Below are 15,294 nucleotides of genomic sequence, written 5' to 3'. Positions count from 1 at the left end.
GCTTAGAGGTTTTATTACTTTTGAAAAACTAGATCTCTCCTGCCAGGGAAAACAGCCAAGTGAGAAGTATAATACATAACAGGGCGTATTTTAATGAAAGGATAAATCCTATGAAGGAAAGAAAATATTAAAATGTTAGTTATGTTTAATTTCAGTGCCAATTTTTTAATAAGGTCTTTGAAATTGCTTTTCATCTTCCTACAATTTATTATCTACTTCACTATTAAAATTATATCTCAAGGTCACAAAAAATTAAATAACTTTAAAGATGAAGCAGGGCAATTCTTTTATAATGTAACTGTAACTTTCAATTTATTAAGCCTTGCAAAAAGGAAGCTTTAGTTTAAGTATTGTTGTTCCTGAACTTCTTTTTGAAATAAGTGAAATTAAGTTCAAAACATATTCAATTAGCTCTGCTTTGAATTTTTTGTTTTCAAGTCTTACGTTAATTTTCTTCACTTAAACTATCATTAAATTTTTCATTTCCACAGACAACTGATATGAAGTTTTAACTTTTGAACCTATTGAAGGAATCCTACAGTGTGACCTTATAAATGAACCTCTCTCTCTCTCTTTTTTTTTTTTTGTATTTTGTACTTTTTTTCAAGTTTTACAAAATAACATGATAATGGAAGTCTTAGCAAGGTTGTCAGAAAGTCTTGAAGTAGACAGCTCAGTTGTCAAAGTAAGCAGCCAGTCCAGGGATATTTTATTTAAAAAACACCCTCCGTAAAGAAATGCCAAGCAGAGTAGCAGGCTGATACTAACCAAGTAGGCGGTGATTTTTGCCAGTGGCCAGCCTTTTTTGACAACCCTGGTCTTAGTTGGTAATGATAATATAAAGGCCTACTTTTAAAGATTGTAGCCTGCTTGGCTGTTTAAATGAGTAGTACTACAAACTTAATACTCTTCTGCAGTATTAGTTTTTTTTTAGAGTGAAAAGTGGAAAAAGAAAAAGCGCAAAACGGCTTTTGAGAAACATGAAAAAGATGTAAATTGATTCTTGAAGGTACAATCAGGTTATCATCAGCTGTTTGACTGCAGAGTGGGAGGTCGCAGGTTCAATTCCCCAGACAGGGGCTTAAAATGACTGAGAAATGAAGGTACTGCCTTGACCCTGCAAGCGGCTCTTAGATGACTGCGTAAATTGGTGTTCCTGTTTCCATTAGGAGTCCTCAGTTAGTCCTTTTAAACACTCAAATAAAGTGCATCTTTTTAAGGAAAGGATTGTGGTGAAGCTAAGGCTAGCTAGAGCCTGCAGATCTCCAGATCTGAAGTTACATGTAGATACACTGAACGACCTAAGGCCTAAGCATTAAAACTGTAATTGACTGATGATCTATTATCAAATTCTCCCATTTGATGAATAAGAAAATGCAAGGCAAATTGGAAGGAGAATTAAGCAGTTAATTATATTTTAGAAGTCGATCGTGGTTACCCCCTGTCTAACCCTTTCACCCCCTATATATTCACAAACAAATTCTCCAAACTGATTCCTATATATTTCCTTAGAGGAATAGTTGAGAGAATTTGTTCAAAGATCAAAATTATTTTCCTTAGGTGATCATTTCTAATTCTCATAACCTTTTCTCTTGTTTATATTTTGACATTGTTAGAAGAAAATTTATGTTGGCCACGTTTGGGACTTGAACGGTGAAATAAAAACAGTATACTTGCAAGCTCCTACTTTAAATCACACTGCACAGTACGGCTTCACCGCAGTATGTTTTTATTAGGTACTGAGGTCAGTGCAATACAAGAAATCTGAAACAAGTAACATTTCTTTTAGCACAAATAATTTCTGAGGAAGGAAATCAGACAGTTGCAAACACTTATCCGTACCTTTTCAGCATCTTGTTGAAACACCCGATACTGGTAGCACTGATCCAGTTTTAATTTCCGTAGATTCCATAACTCTCGCAACTTTTGCCGCTTTGAATGAAGACCTTGTATTAATTCTTGTATCTGAAGTTCTGCTTTGTTGACATCCTCTGGCGTAAAACCATCACTACTATGTTCAGGATTTTGAATTGTACTACGTAGTTTCTCCCCTTCATCCTGCAAGACTTCTACAGGTGCTTTTACTATCCACTTCTTTACATGTTGATTATGTTTGATTTGATCCTTGAGTCCCTCGAGAGTATCTGCAAAATCTCCCTGGCTTAATCCATCTTCAATTTCCTCTAATTTCGCTAACAGAGACGAGGCCTCATACAGAAATTTTTCCAGAGCCTGCAAGAGAAGCATTGATATTTTGCACATGTTATCAAAACTCTCGTATAACCTTGCGCTAAACTCTTGCGGCATGTTCTTATTTTTGTAGGAACCACTGAAAATGACTTCAACAATTTGATTTGAAATATGTCTACAAGCTTTCATGTTTTAATCATGTTTGCTGACCACAATAATTAAGTTTCACAAAGATACAATCTTATGCTGTATTCTTATTGGTTTTTAAATAACTTTAGCAGCTGTTAATAAAAATATATATCAAAAATCAAAACAACTAATTGAAAGTATTATCTTGACTTTCCTTTCACATACACAGTGAAATAACAACCTTGGTCTGGTTTTATAATTTCCTTGATTAAAGCTTTGGATAAAAACAGTTAAAGATAAATCTGTGATTTACACACAGAAAACAAATTTCCAACCTCTGAACAAACACATTTGTAATCAAGCAGCAGTTTCAAAAATTTTTGGCAAACAAGGCCATTGTACTTCAACACCAATAAATGAAATAAAAGTCATATTATTCATTAGCTCAACAATATTTTTCAGTACAGCAGCTGTGATTTGTCAACAGGTGGTATCAGCCACAATATGACATTTATCTACCAGTTAAATATCTCATCACCTACTTTCAAAAACTTCTTTTTGAATGTTTAGATACAAGTGAAATCAAATAAATTACAATTATACCACTTAAGCTTAACAATAATTATTGTTAAATTTTGTACTGCAAATGTCAGACTGAGTCATTTTCATTTGAATTTATTCAAGGAAAACAATTAAGGAGCGAAAAGGCTTAACAAAAAGATTTAGCACTAAAATATGTATTACTTATTATCAAACAAAAATAAATTTTTATCTACTTTTAAGAAGTGATATTTTCACATATCACAATAACATGTTAGCTTTTATGTAAAAAACACTGTTGTCATGACTACATTATAATACTATCTCAGTCATAACATAATCATCTTCTATCCCTGGAGGAGTTAAATGGCCTCAAATGGTCTAAATTAAGACTTAAGAATAGTAGTATTCTCAGATTAGGAAGTGCGTTTGGGCTTTTTTAGCTTAACTGTCAAATGTGACATTATTTCCTAATAAATACGCTCTTCTCACGTATGGTAATATGCCCGTCTAACCTCGTTTTTGAGTAAAAAATCCTTTGAAATGCTAATCAGACGACATTTTTGTATTTGAATTTCAAAAGAATTTTTACCCGTAAACGAGGTTAGACGGGCATATTACCATATGTGAGAAGAGCGTATTGATGTTGCAAAACACTTCCTACATGTTTTTTAAAAGAAGACACAAAACAAAACAAAACAAAACGACTACGAAAAAAAGAAAAAGTCTCACCCAGCGGGAGTCGAACCTGAGACCTTCGGCATGTAAGGGAAACACATTATCCATTGCACCACGAGACCATTGCTAATACTATACGTCAAATTATTTGTATTTAACATTTTTGTGCCCAAGAGATAAATTATTCAAGATGGCACAGAAAATGCAGACATACGATGAAATGAGTACCACCAAAGGTCACCCTTGAGTATCACAGGAATCCCAACTAAGTACCACAGGAATCACAAAATTATGTGTTACACTCTCCTAACGTTGAACGCAAAAATGTACATGTTCAACAAAATGGTCTACCCAGAAAATACTGCAGCAGGTACAGAACAACAAGTACAGTGTCCTATAAGGATTTTTAGAACTTGTGGTGATTTTTCGTACCTCCTAATACGTTTTGGACCAATAAATATTGTTATTACTATTATGAATATAATACTATATTATTATCATATTATTAACATTTCCTTTCCAAACCCAATACTGTAATTAAAGTATAGGTAATAGCATGATTTGTAGTGGTATTTGGCATAAATACCACGAGTGATATTTTCGAAATTGTCATACGTAATTTCACGAGCCGTTAAGCGAGTGAAATTTGAGACAATTTTGAAACGTCACGAGTGGTATTTATGCCAAATATCACGTATAAATCCTGCTATTATTTGTTTATACTACTACCCGCAATGGTTTTGTAATTTTCACATGTAGGTATTTCAAATTAAGCTGAAATACCACTGCTCTAAGCCAATCAAATTGCAGTAATTTTTCATGTAGTAGTATAATAGTAGAAATACAAGTCTTTGCCACTTTTTCAAACTGATTTCCATTTCCCCACGAGCTTTGAAAAAATGGGATTCTACGGACAATAAACATTCATCCATAAGAAAAGCCAGGAGGCCCAGCATGTTAACGTACCATTCGCATATTGATCCACTTTGAATGGTCATACTTAAAAGAACCACCAAGTTCTGAAATTAGTTGATTGAGGTCGATGAACTTAGTGAGACCATCCAGGGATGTAAGGGATGTCTGCAAAACAAAAAAGGCATCATTAAATTACTGTAGAATGGTCTCAAAACATTGCTTAATTTTAATCAAAGATCAAGACTTAGAGAAGCCAACTGGACACAGACCAGTAAAAATATCATTTTTATCACTTGAACTACCTACTCTACATGACACCTTACACATTAGAAGCTGCAATGCAAATATTAAGTGTCTACGATTCTTACACATGAACATAACACCATACAAATGTAGCAAGTTCAGATTTATTTTGAGTAGTTCAATCTATCATTCTTTAATGCTTAAAACACAGAATCAAAGCAATTGGGTAAAATAATGTGCTTTGACTTTACAAGGTAGTGTGTCGAAGAAAAACCAATGCTAAACCCTAAACTGAGAAAACCTGAACTGTACTTTCCTACAGCGCTGTGCTGGGTTACCTTGCGTAAAATTAGCCGTAAACAGGCTTACAGCAGATCAAACACTTGAAAAATTATCTGTTATATCCAAGCAACAAAATGTGCAAATCCAGTGACAAACATTTTGTAATCAAATCTAGAATGACTTGTGTTCATTAAACTTTGCACTTTACCACCTTCATACTGAACAGAGTTCATTTCAATCTTAATTTATGAAGCACATCAATAATAATTTTTGTTTAGCAGCCTTCAAGATCCCTACCAGGTAATAATTTCCTTTGGATATTTAAAATGGATAATTAATATATATGGTAACTATGAAACATGCTGAGTTAGTCTTCAGCATGATAAATAGTTCTGACCACAGGTAAAAGGTTTTTAACCCATACACACCTACACAAAGTTATTGCAAGATTATTTGTGATGCTAACTTTTAAATCTGTGGATAAGTATCTATGGTGTCACCATTCAAATGGCAACTCTCTGTTGCAGAACGGCTGCATAGAACTACTTATTTTTTAGGATTTTACAAACACAAATATAAATTTTTGGTCCTTTTTTTGTTTCACTACTGTTAGGAGTTAGGTTAATTTTTTGCCAGCATGCTTGAGCTAACCAATGTCAAAGATCAACAAACTGACACAGATGCACTCATGAAATAATGGATCATGTGAAAATTGCAAGTTAAGGCAGATGATTATGACCACATTTTCTTGACTGCCATATTGCAAATACAGGTTTGTTCAATTCTCAAGTGCTATAGCTCATACGCAAAACTGATGACGCTATCTAAACTGAAACCACTCAAAACTATCAGTATGCCTTCTGATTTACACTGTTGATTACACAGTCATACATGTAAGAATTTCAACGAAACAATAAAATTAGAAAGTAGAATATTACGTTATAAATAATTATAATACCTCTGCCTAATCAAGATTTCACTCTGAAGTAAAAACTCACTAGTTTAGGTTCAATCTGAAAGCCTGCAAACATATATAGACTTATTTGCAGAGAGAACCGACGACCGCAAATATGTTTGCATTCAAAGGGTAAGGTCCTGAATTTCTTACTCAAAACAAGGTTAAAATTCTAAAAAAAGTTTATAAGTACAGTCACTTAACATGACGCAGAATTTTCTTCAAGGCAATGTTAGTTTTGTTATTATTATAAAATGACATGAGGCTTAGCTTACTGCAAATAACAGGCTCTAAGTTTCCTATGCATTTCTTTAAAGAAAAGAGAGAATTAAGCGTTTGTTCGGCTCTTTTTAGTTGTAGACATGATCAACAAGAGTGGTTGAGATACAATCTTAGGACATGTGGTCTTTTAACAATACAATAATTGACAAAAACAAAACTAAAAGATAGCTTCTGCATAACCAAAATGTAATTTTTTTATCAAAAAGTTACATTTTGAAACTACAGTGAAATCACACAAGGAAAGCAAAATTTTGACAACGTTACATTATGTGATATAATTTATAGGACTAAAATTGACTATTTTCAACATCAGGAAAAGCATTATAGGTAAAAAACAAACTTTTCCAAAACTCTAAGGTATAAGCAAAACAAAGCTAGAATCCTCAACATCACCACTGAGTCCTGACCTTATTTCTGTTAAATATATTTTAAATTACACTAAACATACATTACCTTAAATGACAAGAAATGTAGTTTAAATCATACATGTGGACTATGTGGCAATTATTGTTGTCTTTGCTTTGGCAGAAGGGATAAACTAAAAAGATAAAAATCTCACCTCTGTGATCAATGAGAATGAAACAAGTTACAATGATTTTTGGTTGTACATTATCTCATTCTTACTGGGAGCAAAATGAATTTTCAAGGGTAAGCAAAATTAACATGTAACCAAATCCTAAATACTGTAACAATTTGAGAAGTACAGCTTATTTACATGCAAAGTTTCACACGTTGTTTCTCAGATTTTAATTTAAATCACAAAGTTACAATCAGCTGGTAAGTTGAGTACAAAAGATAGGGTCTTTTAATATAGGGTCTTTTATTTATTCAGTAAGAGAGCTGGGAAAAAAAAGAAAAGATCAAAGTTGACAAGCATAAAGTAACACCTGTTTGTCTAACCACATGTACATGTTATATACCCATCATTATTTGAATAAAAAATTACTGCTCTTCTTAGTCTGATCCCATTTTTGTAACAAATAAATTCAAAAGTAAAGAGTGACTTAAAAGTCAAACAAGACTACAAGGCAAAATATACTTCTGCTTCAACGTAAGATGTTTTAGCAAATGTTTCAAAACAACATACAATCAGGCAAAATGAAATTCATGTAAAAAGACCAGTGCAATGCTATGATTGGTTTCTTAATTATAAACAAAATATAAACATTAATTCAAATTCATCTGAAAGCAAGCAATGCAAGCAAAGAAAGTAAATATACATGTTTATTCATTTCCTTTGCTTGTGTCCTTGTGGCTTTGCCATGAAGTTAGACTTCAGTAAATTAAAACGATTAAATATTGCTAAAAAAATATTACAAAACAAAAAGTGCATTTTTAAATTTGCTGTTTAAAGTAACTGTGAAAAAACAAAATTTAATTCACAATCTAAGCCAACACAGAACATACAAAGTGACCTCATTTTTAAATATCTTACAGGAACACATAAGGTAACTCATTAAAATAATGCCCACAGGGAAAAAGTCAAGTGATGTTCAATCTAGGGAAAGTGCCTTCAACTTTTGAATTATTCAAAATTAAGAAAGGCAGGTATCTAAGAAATGGTGAGCACCTAAATTGAAAACTATGAGGCCTTTGCCAGATTTGAAGCAAGAGATATAATGGTACATAGGTTTACCATGCTATTAACATATATTCACTCTGTGAATGTACATGTACAATATCACAGATTTGTAATAGACAGGCAAATATTGACATATAAAGAAAATGAAAATGTTAAAAGTCAGCAAGCAGAAATAGTTTAAACTTAATCATCAATGATGTGAAAATAGATGCAGAATCAAACACATAACTTCCTATTAAAAGTTTGAGTAAAATATATTATATGTTGTCACGTTTTTTCAAAATACAGAGTTTCTAACACAAATTCACGCATGAATGAACAGGAATGTCTATACAAGAGGATATATCTGCTTATAAATGAAGGTTTTTTCCTTAAGCAAATAATACATTTAGTAGCAATACCTTTGAAAAAGTTTATCCATGACATCTACAGGATATTAGAAGTCTCATTACAAAATGGAAGATTTATCTTTTTATGTACTACAAAGTTTAGTCATCAAATCAAGCCACTGCAAATTCAAAACTTGGTATCTGACGTGTATAAACCCTTGGCTTCCTGTTGTAAATCTCATCTGCATAAAGTCACCAGCCACATGGGTTCATTTTCTTTTGTTTTACGTTTCATAATAGAAAGGATATGAAAATAAATAACAGCATAGGATAAAATTTGATATTTGTTTTGAAATCTTGTCACTCAAAGAAAATGGTGCTGTAGGCAATATATGATGAATGATTATTGCCACAGACCTCCTTAAACTAACAGCTGCTCAACAGGATTTAGAAAACGTGAGCACTTCATTCTCATTAAGGTTCAAAGAGAAAGGTTTGCTGTAGTACTTACCTGTTGATGATTATTATAAACTAAGCAAAAAATTATGTGCATGTACTCTGTAATATGACCTAGTCTAAAAAACATAGAATGGTGTGTCTTTTAACCTTAAATGCACATAGAAAAATTAGAGCAATTGAATATATTAGCCACAGTATTTTAGTTTAGTTTTAAATCACACAATTCACTGTCAACCAGAAAGAAAGAGACAACCTATGAGAAATTGCAGACAGCAAATTGGTCTTGCACACTTCAGAACTTAGAGTGCACATTGACAAATTAATTGTTGTAAATTGTTGACTTCTCTATGGAATCTACGTCACGCAGGACCGGTATCATAATGAAGTGTTCAATTTTCTACAACGTAAAATCTATGCAATATCAATATTAATAAAAGCGGTAAAAGAGATAACTTATTTTCAGGTTTGAGTACAAAAATGGAAGAAATATAATTTTGTAATTGCAAGACTGCCGTGAATCCCAGCACTATCTGACTACTCAAGACAACAAGACAATAATATACCGGTAAGCAGACAGCAATGTCAGAAGGGGCTGGGGTGCCCGGGGAGGGGTACTTCCTAGTAGTAGGCTAATGGGTATGTTCCGCTGGATGGGGTTGCATTTTCACAACTGGATTGGCTATTATGGGGTTACATTTTTATAAGAGTTACTAGAATGAGGTCACACATTTTCAGGATTTTGGGGGGGGGGCAAACAATTCAGGTATGTAGGGGTTTAAAAATAGAAAGTTTTACACCACATTAAGTTTAACAAATGTGTTACTTCATTTCAAGATGACCAAGTTGAAAGGCTCTGTAAGGTAGATGCACAAAAAGAAAGTGACTAAGGGCCTGTTTACATGAAAGTGGGGTACCCCAAATACGTAAGGTAACCCGCTTAGGTGGGGTAACCCACCTGTCCATTTTATCTCTCATTTTAATGTGATCACGTTTACATGTTAAGTGGGGTAACCCACCACATGTTACCTCACCTACCTGGGGTTTCCCACCTTCATGTAAACAGGCCCAAAGTTGGGATTGCAGATGGGGTCACATTTTCATGACTGGATTGACTATTATGGGGTTCCCCCGGTTATAATGAACGTAACTCCTGACTACATTTGGAGGAAACCAAGAGAGGAACCAAAAAGGGAAATAGAACCACTTTTTACCCCAAAGTGACTAAGACAGGGTCTATAGTATGGCCACAGAATCCGCACATGTGCAGCAAAAATTAACCCAAGTAACTCCGCCCCCCACCAGGGACTGGAAAAATAATTCCTGACTTCATTTGATAGGAAAAGACCCAAAAGAACTTCATTACAACTGCTCAATCCCCTGCTTACTAATTGCATGTAAATACTTGGCAACAAGAAATTTTAGTGTCTATAGTGCAATTATGTCAATGATTATAGTCACATGTGTCTATACAATATAGTTACTAAATTGGACACTACACAGAAAAGAAAAACAGGGGAAAAAATGCAGCAGATTTCAAAGCTTACTAGGCACTGGTCGTTAAATAATCAATATCTAACTACTTAAAAAATAATACTAATTTCATTTCTAATTTCATGGTTTCTTTAATTAATGACCTCTTCAATGTGATATGCTTTCAAGTCTATAGTGCTCCACTTGCCCTTTTGTAAGTTTATTGTATGTACTTTGTAGTGTACACATGTATTTCACTGGTGATAACTGCTTTAAGTATTATCTTTAACTTTGAAAATACTGCACAACATTTCTTTTGTGCAATGTAAATAAGCACTTTAACAGCTTCAGTGACAGTGCTAACACAAAGAACTACAAGCTGGCAGACAATGCAGTTGTAAATTAAATTTGCATCACAGTTTACTAACCTTAAACATTAAAAAGTGGAAGATGCTGACTTCAAAAACAAAGGAACATTTCCTGCCACAACTTATTTGTCACTTGAGCTATGACTGACAAAAATCGGGCCCAGCATTATTGTTTATTTTATCCAAAAGGATTAGCAGCGGTTGGTTTATGAAGATCAGAGAATGCTTGAGCACCTAATGTTACACAAAACATGATAGCCAAACCGAACTTAACCTTTAGATGGGAAACTGTTACCACAAAAATCCAGAAAATGTCATGCAATACCATCAGGGTGGAAATCAAATTATCTGAAAATGACCACAAAGAACTTTGAAAGCTGAGATATAGCGGATTCTCTTGACAAACAACTGACTCAAAAGCATCAAATTTTCAAAGGGACAATTGTAAAAAGGCTTTAAAGAAATACCTTTGTGACAGAATTTGTGCACAAGTAAAGGACAAATAATTATTGTCTAAATTGTATCTGCAATACTCGAAAAGGGGTTTCACATTTCAGTTGAACAATAGAGTATTTAAGATTGAGCAATCATCACTGCTATAAGACAGATATGACAAACAATGAAAGGGCCTTTCAAACTCAATTGCAGAGGTCAGTAGAGCTGACACTCTGTGGCAAGAATCATTTCACTCAGTTATTTTCATCAAGAAAAGTCCCTCTTTTTAAGTGGGATGTTACTTTTACGAAGTTACATGTACTGATCCACCTGTGTCTATTTGTGAAGCAAGTACAGGCATGTAGAGCTAAGGTACAAAGCTTTAACTAATGTGTTGATTTAGCAGATAGGCAAGGCATGAAAAACAACTAAAAATACCTTGTGGAAGAAAGGAAAATAAGATTAGTTGGAGAAAAACATGAGGCAAGTCTTTAAGATGATAACAAAAAGTAATACGGCAAATGTAATGAAGCTTAGCTTTAACTAGGCTAAAAGACATTTGCGGCACATCTTTGAGGGATTTCCCAGAATCTGATCGTGAGCACTTAATTTGTAAACAATGTTTCCTTAATTACAAGTTGCACTATACAGTACTACAATACACAGACAGTTGTTGTTAAATCAAGCACCAGAAATAGATGTATGACCTCTTAATTACGTTTTAGTGTTAATAAATAACATCTGAAGATAGGTCCCACTGAAATCAATGAATGCCATTATATACTGTACAAGAAAGGCAAGATGTTAAACTGTTTATTTATTTTCTTAAAAGCATACTTAATCTGTTTGTAAAGAAGTATTAATCACTGGATATAAATTGCTTTGTTTCAAAAACAACACAAAATAGTGATAGTTTTTAATTCCAAGGCTTTGTAGGTCCAAAAAGTTGATTTTACTTCCTCAGCTCCAAGGGTTTATTATCATAATTTAAAACATCAAATTAGTCCAAAGTTGAAATCAATAATTTGACCTAAGACTTGCCAACATTTTAATCATTCTAGAACACCATTTATATATGGCAAGTATGTAGTGCCAGGTACCAGCTTTAACGTAACCTGTGATCAGGCGGTCCTTCTTCTTCACCTGATCACAGGTTAGCTTCAACCATACTCTGGGATCAATGCGGTAACCTTTACAAAACTGAAATGGCTCAACAATCTAATCAGTGGGAAAAAGTCTACAGCATTTGGAGAAACTGTAGCCTTTGCAGCAGATAAATTTTGTTCTACAGTGTAATGTGGTCATGGTAGTCTTAGTGATCAAATGTTAAATCACAATGGCACCATTTGACTAGAATTACCAGAATTCATTTTCATATTCCTTTTCTAAAGAGTAACATAAGTCCTGCTAGTAATTTAACCCATTCGCCCCTGAACCGCCCGTAACCGCCCGTGCGGATCCAGGTCCTTTCTACCCATTGTGACGTCATCAGTTTTAATGGTCAAGGACAACTTTCTTCACTAACTTGTGCAGAGTGAAGAGATCTTTCAAACCATACCAGAATGAGCACAATTCAGTCAAGGACACCGGAGAAACAAGCAAAAAACCACGTGACATTGACCTGAAAATCTCCATGAAAATCTTGTCCCATTACCCACCTACCTTTCCTTTCGCCTAATCCTAAGATCCTAAAAGCTTTCCTAAAAACTCTTCCCACCAAAATCAAGCCTACTAAATGCCCAGCAAGAGAAAAAAAAAATGAGGCAAGAAAAGCAAAAAAAGAAGGGAGGAGAGAAAGCGAAAAGTAAAAGTCAAGACTGCTGTGTCACTTTTAAACCCAAAAACTATGTCGAAATTTTGCTTTCTGCGCATGCCCGAACTTCGCAAGCTGATATTTTGCATCTGGATCGGAAGACCGCGAAGTGTTCGACCTGTAAACCAGTTTGTGGTAAGTTTTAGCTCTTTATAGCACGACAGTGACCAGAAAACCACTCGACTAGCTTCAAAACGCGTTTTTCGGCAAAATCTCTAGGAGCGAATGGGTTAAACAAGAAAAAAATAATTATTTAAAGGATTCTAGTAAATGTAGACAAATATAGAACGTTCCTTCCATAATCTAAAGATACAGTGGAACCCCGCCTTAAGACAACCCCGTTTATAAGACCACCTCGTTATTACGGCCATATTCTTTCAAACCAAACGTAAAAACCATCGAGTCATTTTATTATTTTGAAGACCCCGTTAATGCGACCACCTCATTATTACGACCAGGATTTTATGGCCCAACGGTGGTCGCATTAATGGGGTTCCACTGTACCTTGCAATAGAAAATAGAGAGGCTTAACAGGGAATGATTGCAAGAGAGATGACCAGGAATCATTATTTTGATAAACAAAACTTTACTCTTTACCTCAAATATTAACTTGGAACTTCCAAAGGACGTCCTGCGATTTTCCCAAAATCCCTCTGGTTTAAGTAGGTAAACTGTATGAACCTTTGCAATAAAACACTCCTGAAATGTAAAGATTAAGATGTAAGTTTGAAAGTCTGAGAAAATTAGAAAGGTTAAGGGGGAAGAAGTTATCTCCTTAGAGAATGGAGGTCAGTAAGGTCATAGGAAACATATAGTTTATTATCAATGTACCTTTGTTGCCTCTCTGAGAAAAATGTTTGCTTCCGAAAGGGGTGGGGATGCTTGTCGGAAATTTTGAATTAAACCCCTAAAGGAGACCGATCTGGGCGTGGCCCAACCTTTTTTTGACCCCTAAAAGCGATCATTTTAAACTTTGATTACATGAGTCGAGTAACTAAAACGAATTGAAAATATATAATTTTTTAATATTTCTTTGACTGCAACTCTGAAAGAGACCTTTACCGCTAAATATAATGGTGTTTTGCCCAGAACACCATAAGCGAGACCAAAATCTGAAATTTACACCCCTAAGCGAGACGATGAGCATCCCGGCCTCTTTCATATCGGCCATTGAAACAAAACCACTAGTTTATGTACTTATGCATGGTACTAGTATGTTTTTTTTTGTGTGCTACAAGTTCACAGGTGTGAATTTCTTTTTTGAATCCTAAGTTTGCCCTCCCTTGTTACTTGGAGAGTTTACTTTGCTGTGCTTGTGCCTTGGCTTCCAATCATCTCACCTTGGTTCAGTTAGAACAACACATTTTACATTTCTGCTTGTGTGTGTAGTGATTGTATTTATCACACAAGTGATCCCTAAGGTTTTTTTTAATTAAATTATTATCCAGTTGCTATTGTTTACTTCTTTGAAATTAGGGGAGCATTTCCTCTCAGACAATTTACATTAATTTTGAGTGCTTTCATACCATTAGGAACATTAATCAAATGATCAATTTTAATTAGTGGAGAAAAAAGGATGTTGATAATTAAACAAAACAATTAAATTACAAGTAGATTTCTCCCACATGAATAAGAATCAAACCAAACAAATTATGCCACTTAACAAAATTAGTTATGCAAAGATTCACTTTAACTATGACCAGTATCAATTTTCTCGAAACACAAAGGTTATGAAAAAAAATGGTTAAAAACATTTGACACTTTTTGGTATTTCTTTACCGAATATCACCTCATCAGCTGCAAAGGTTAATACGTGTACATGTTATTGTGCACACTTTTGGAAAAATTAAGTACAATACCACAACAGCATTTTAAAAGTCACTGAAGTGTTATTATCAAGTTGAAATCAAAATAAGGCTCAGAAAATCAACATCTACTTTATGTATCAAATTATGACAAATCATAGGAAATAAAAAACAGATTTCTGAAACAAAATATGAATATTAGTGGATAATCCCTATTAAGATTGAAAACCTCATTAACCGAAAAAATTCATTGTTGGTGGTAATCTGTCATGGAATTCCAAGAGTTTAATACACGCGTAAATCAAATACTCAGTCAAAACAGCAATTGATCAAGCATTCTATTTGTCAACAATTATTTCGATCAATCAGTCCAGTATTGCACCTTCAATCAAACAATCCCAGCAATCAATCATTAATGTGTGGTAGCCTCAGGTTTAGTGCACTTAGTTTAGTAGCCTTGGTGCTTAGCTCCCACCAGTCTCCTGTTGCATAGTGGTAGAGCATATGGGCCCAGTTCCTGAAAGGACGATAAGTGCTAATCCAGGATTAAAATTTTGGTGCATTTTTGTATTTTATCTTCCTATGTATTGTTTAGAGAAACATTTTGTGTTATCATTACTGTATCTCTGAGTAAAGGCTCAGCGGAATTTTGTAAGCTTGAGTTGCATGTTCTTAGACAAGAAAACCTAATTCGGCTTAATCCTGGGTTAAACTTAACCATCTTTTGAGGAACCGGGAGCAGGACTAGTAACCAGAAGGTCACAGGCTTGAATCCTGTTGGTAGTTGTACTGGGAGTTTTCTTCCGAGCTACCTGTGTC

General features: G+C 34.2%; 1 protein-coding gene across 12 annotated transcripts in view; it reads right to left on the bottom strand.

Annotated features, from left to right (window-relative positions):
* LOC140924107 (triple functional domain protein-like) overlaps positions 1–15,294 on the bottom strand; it is a 115,155-nt gene that overhangs the window by 81,471 nt on the left and 18,390 nt on the right. For 11 of the 12 annotated variants that reach the window (XM_073374117.1, XM_073374108.1, XM_073374113.1 and 8 more), the window contains 3 exons: positions 13,268–13,369; positions 4,504–4,617; positions 1,843–2,232 (listed from right to left, as the gene is read on the bottom strand). In XM_073374117.1, coding sequence (XP_073230218.1) covers positions 1,843–2,232; positions 4,504–4,617; positions 13,268–13,369 — 606 coding nt within the window. Of the gene's footprint in view, positions 1–1,842; positions 2,233–4,503; positions 4,618–10,482; positions 10,507–13,267; positions 13,370–15,294 lie in introns of those variants that run through there. The other variant, XM_073374118.1, reaches the window with a different exon arrangement.

Source organism: Porites lutea, chromosome 14, assembly GCF_958299795.1.
Source record: "Porites lutea chromosome 14, jaPorLute2.1, whole genome shotgun sequence".
NCBI classification, from domain to species: domain Eukaryota; kingdom Metazoa; phylum Cnidaria; class Anthozoa; order Scleractinia; family Poritidae; genus Porites; species Porites lutea.
This window is presented reverse-complemented; position numbering and strand designations above follow the sequence as displayed.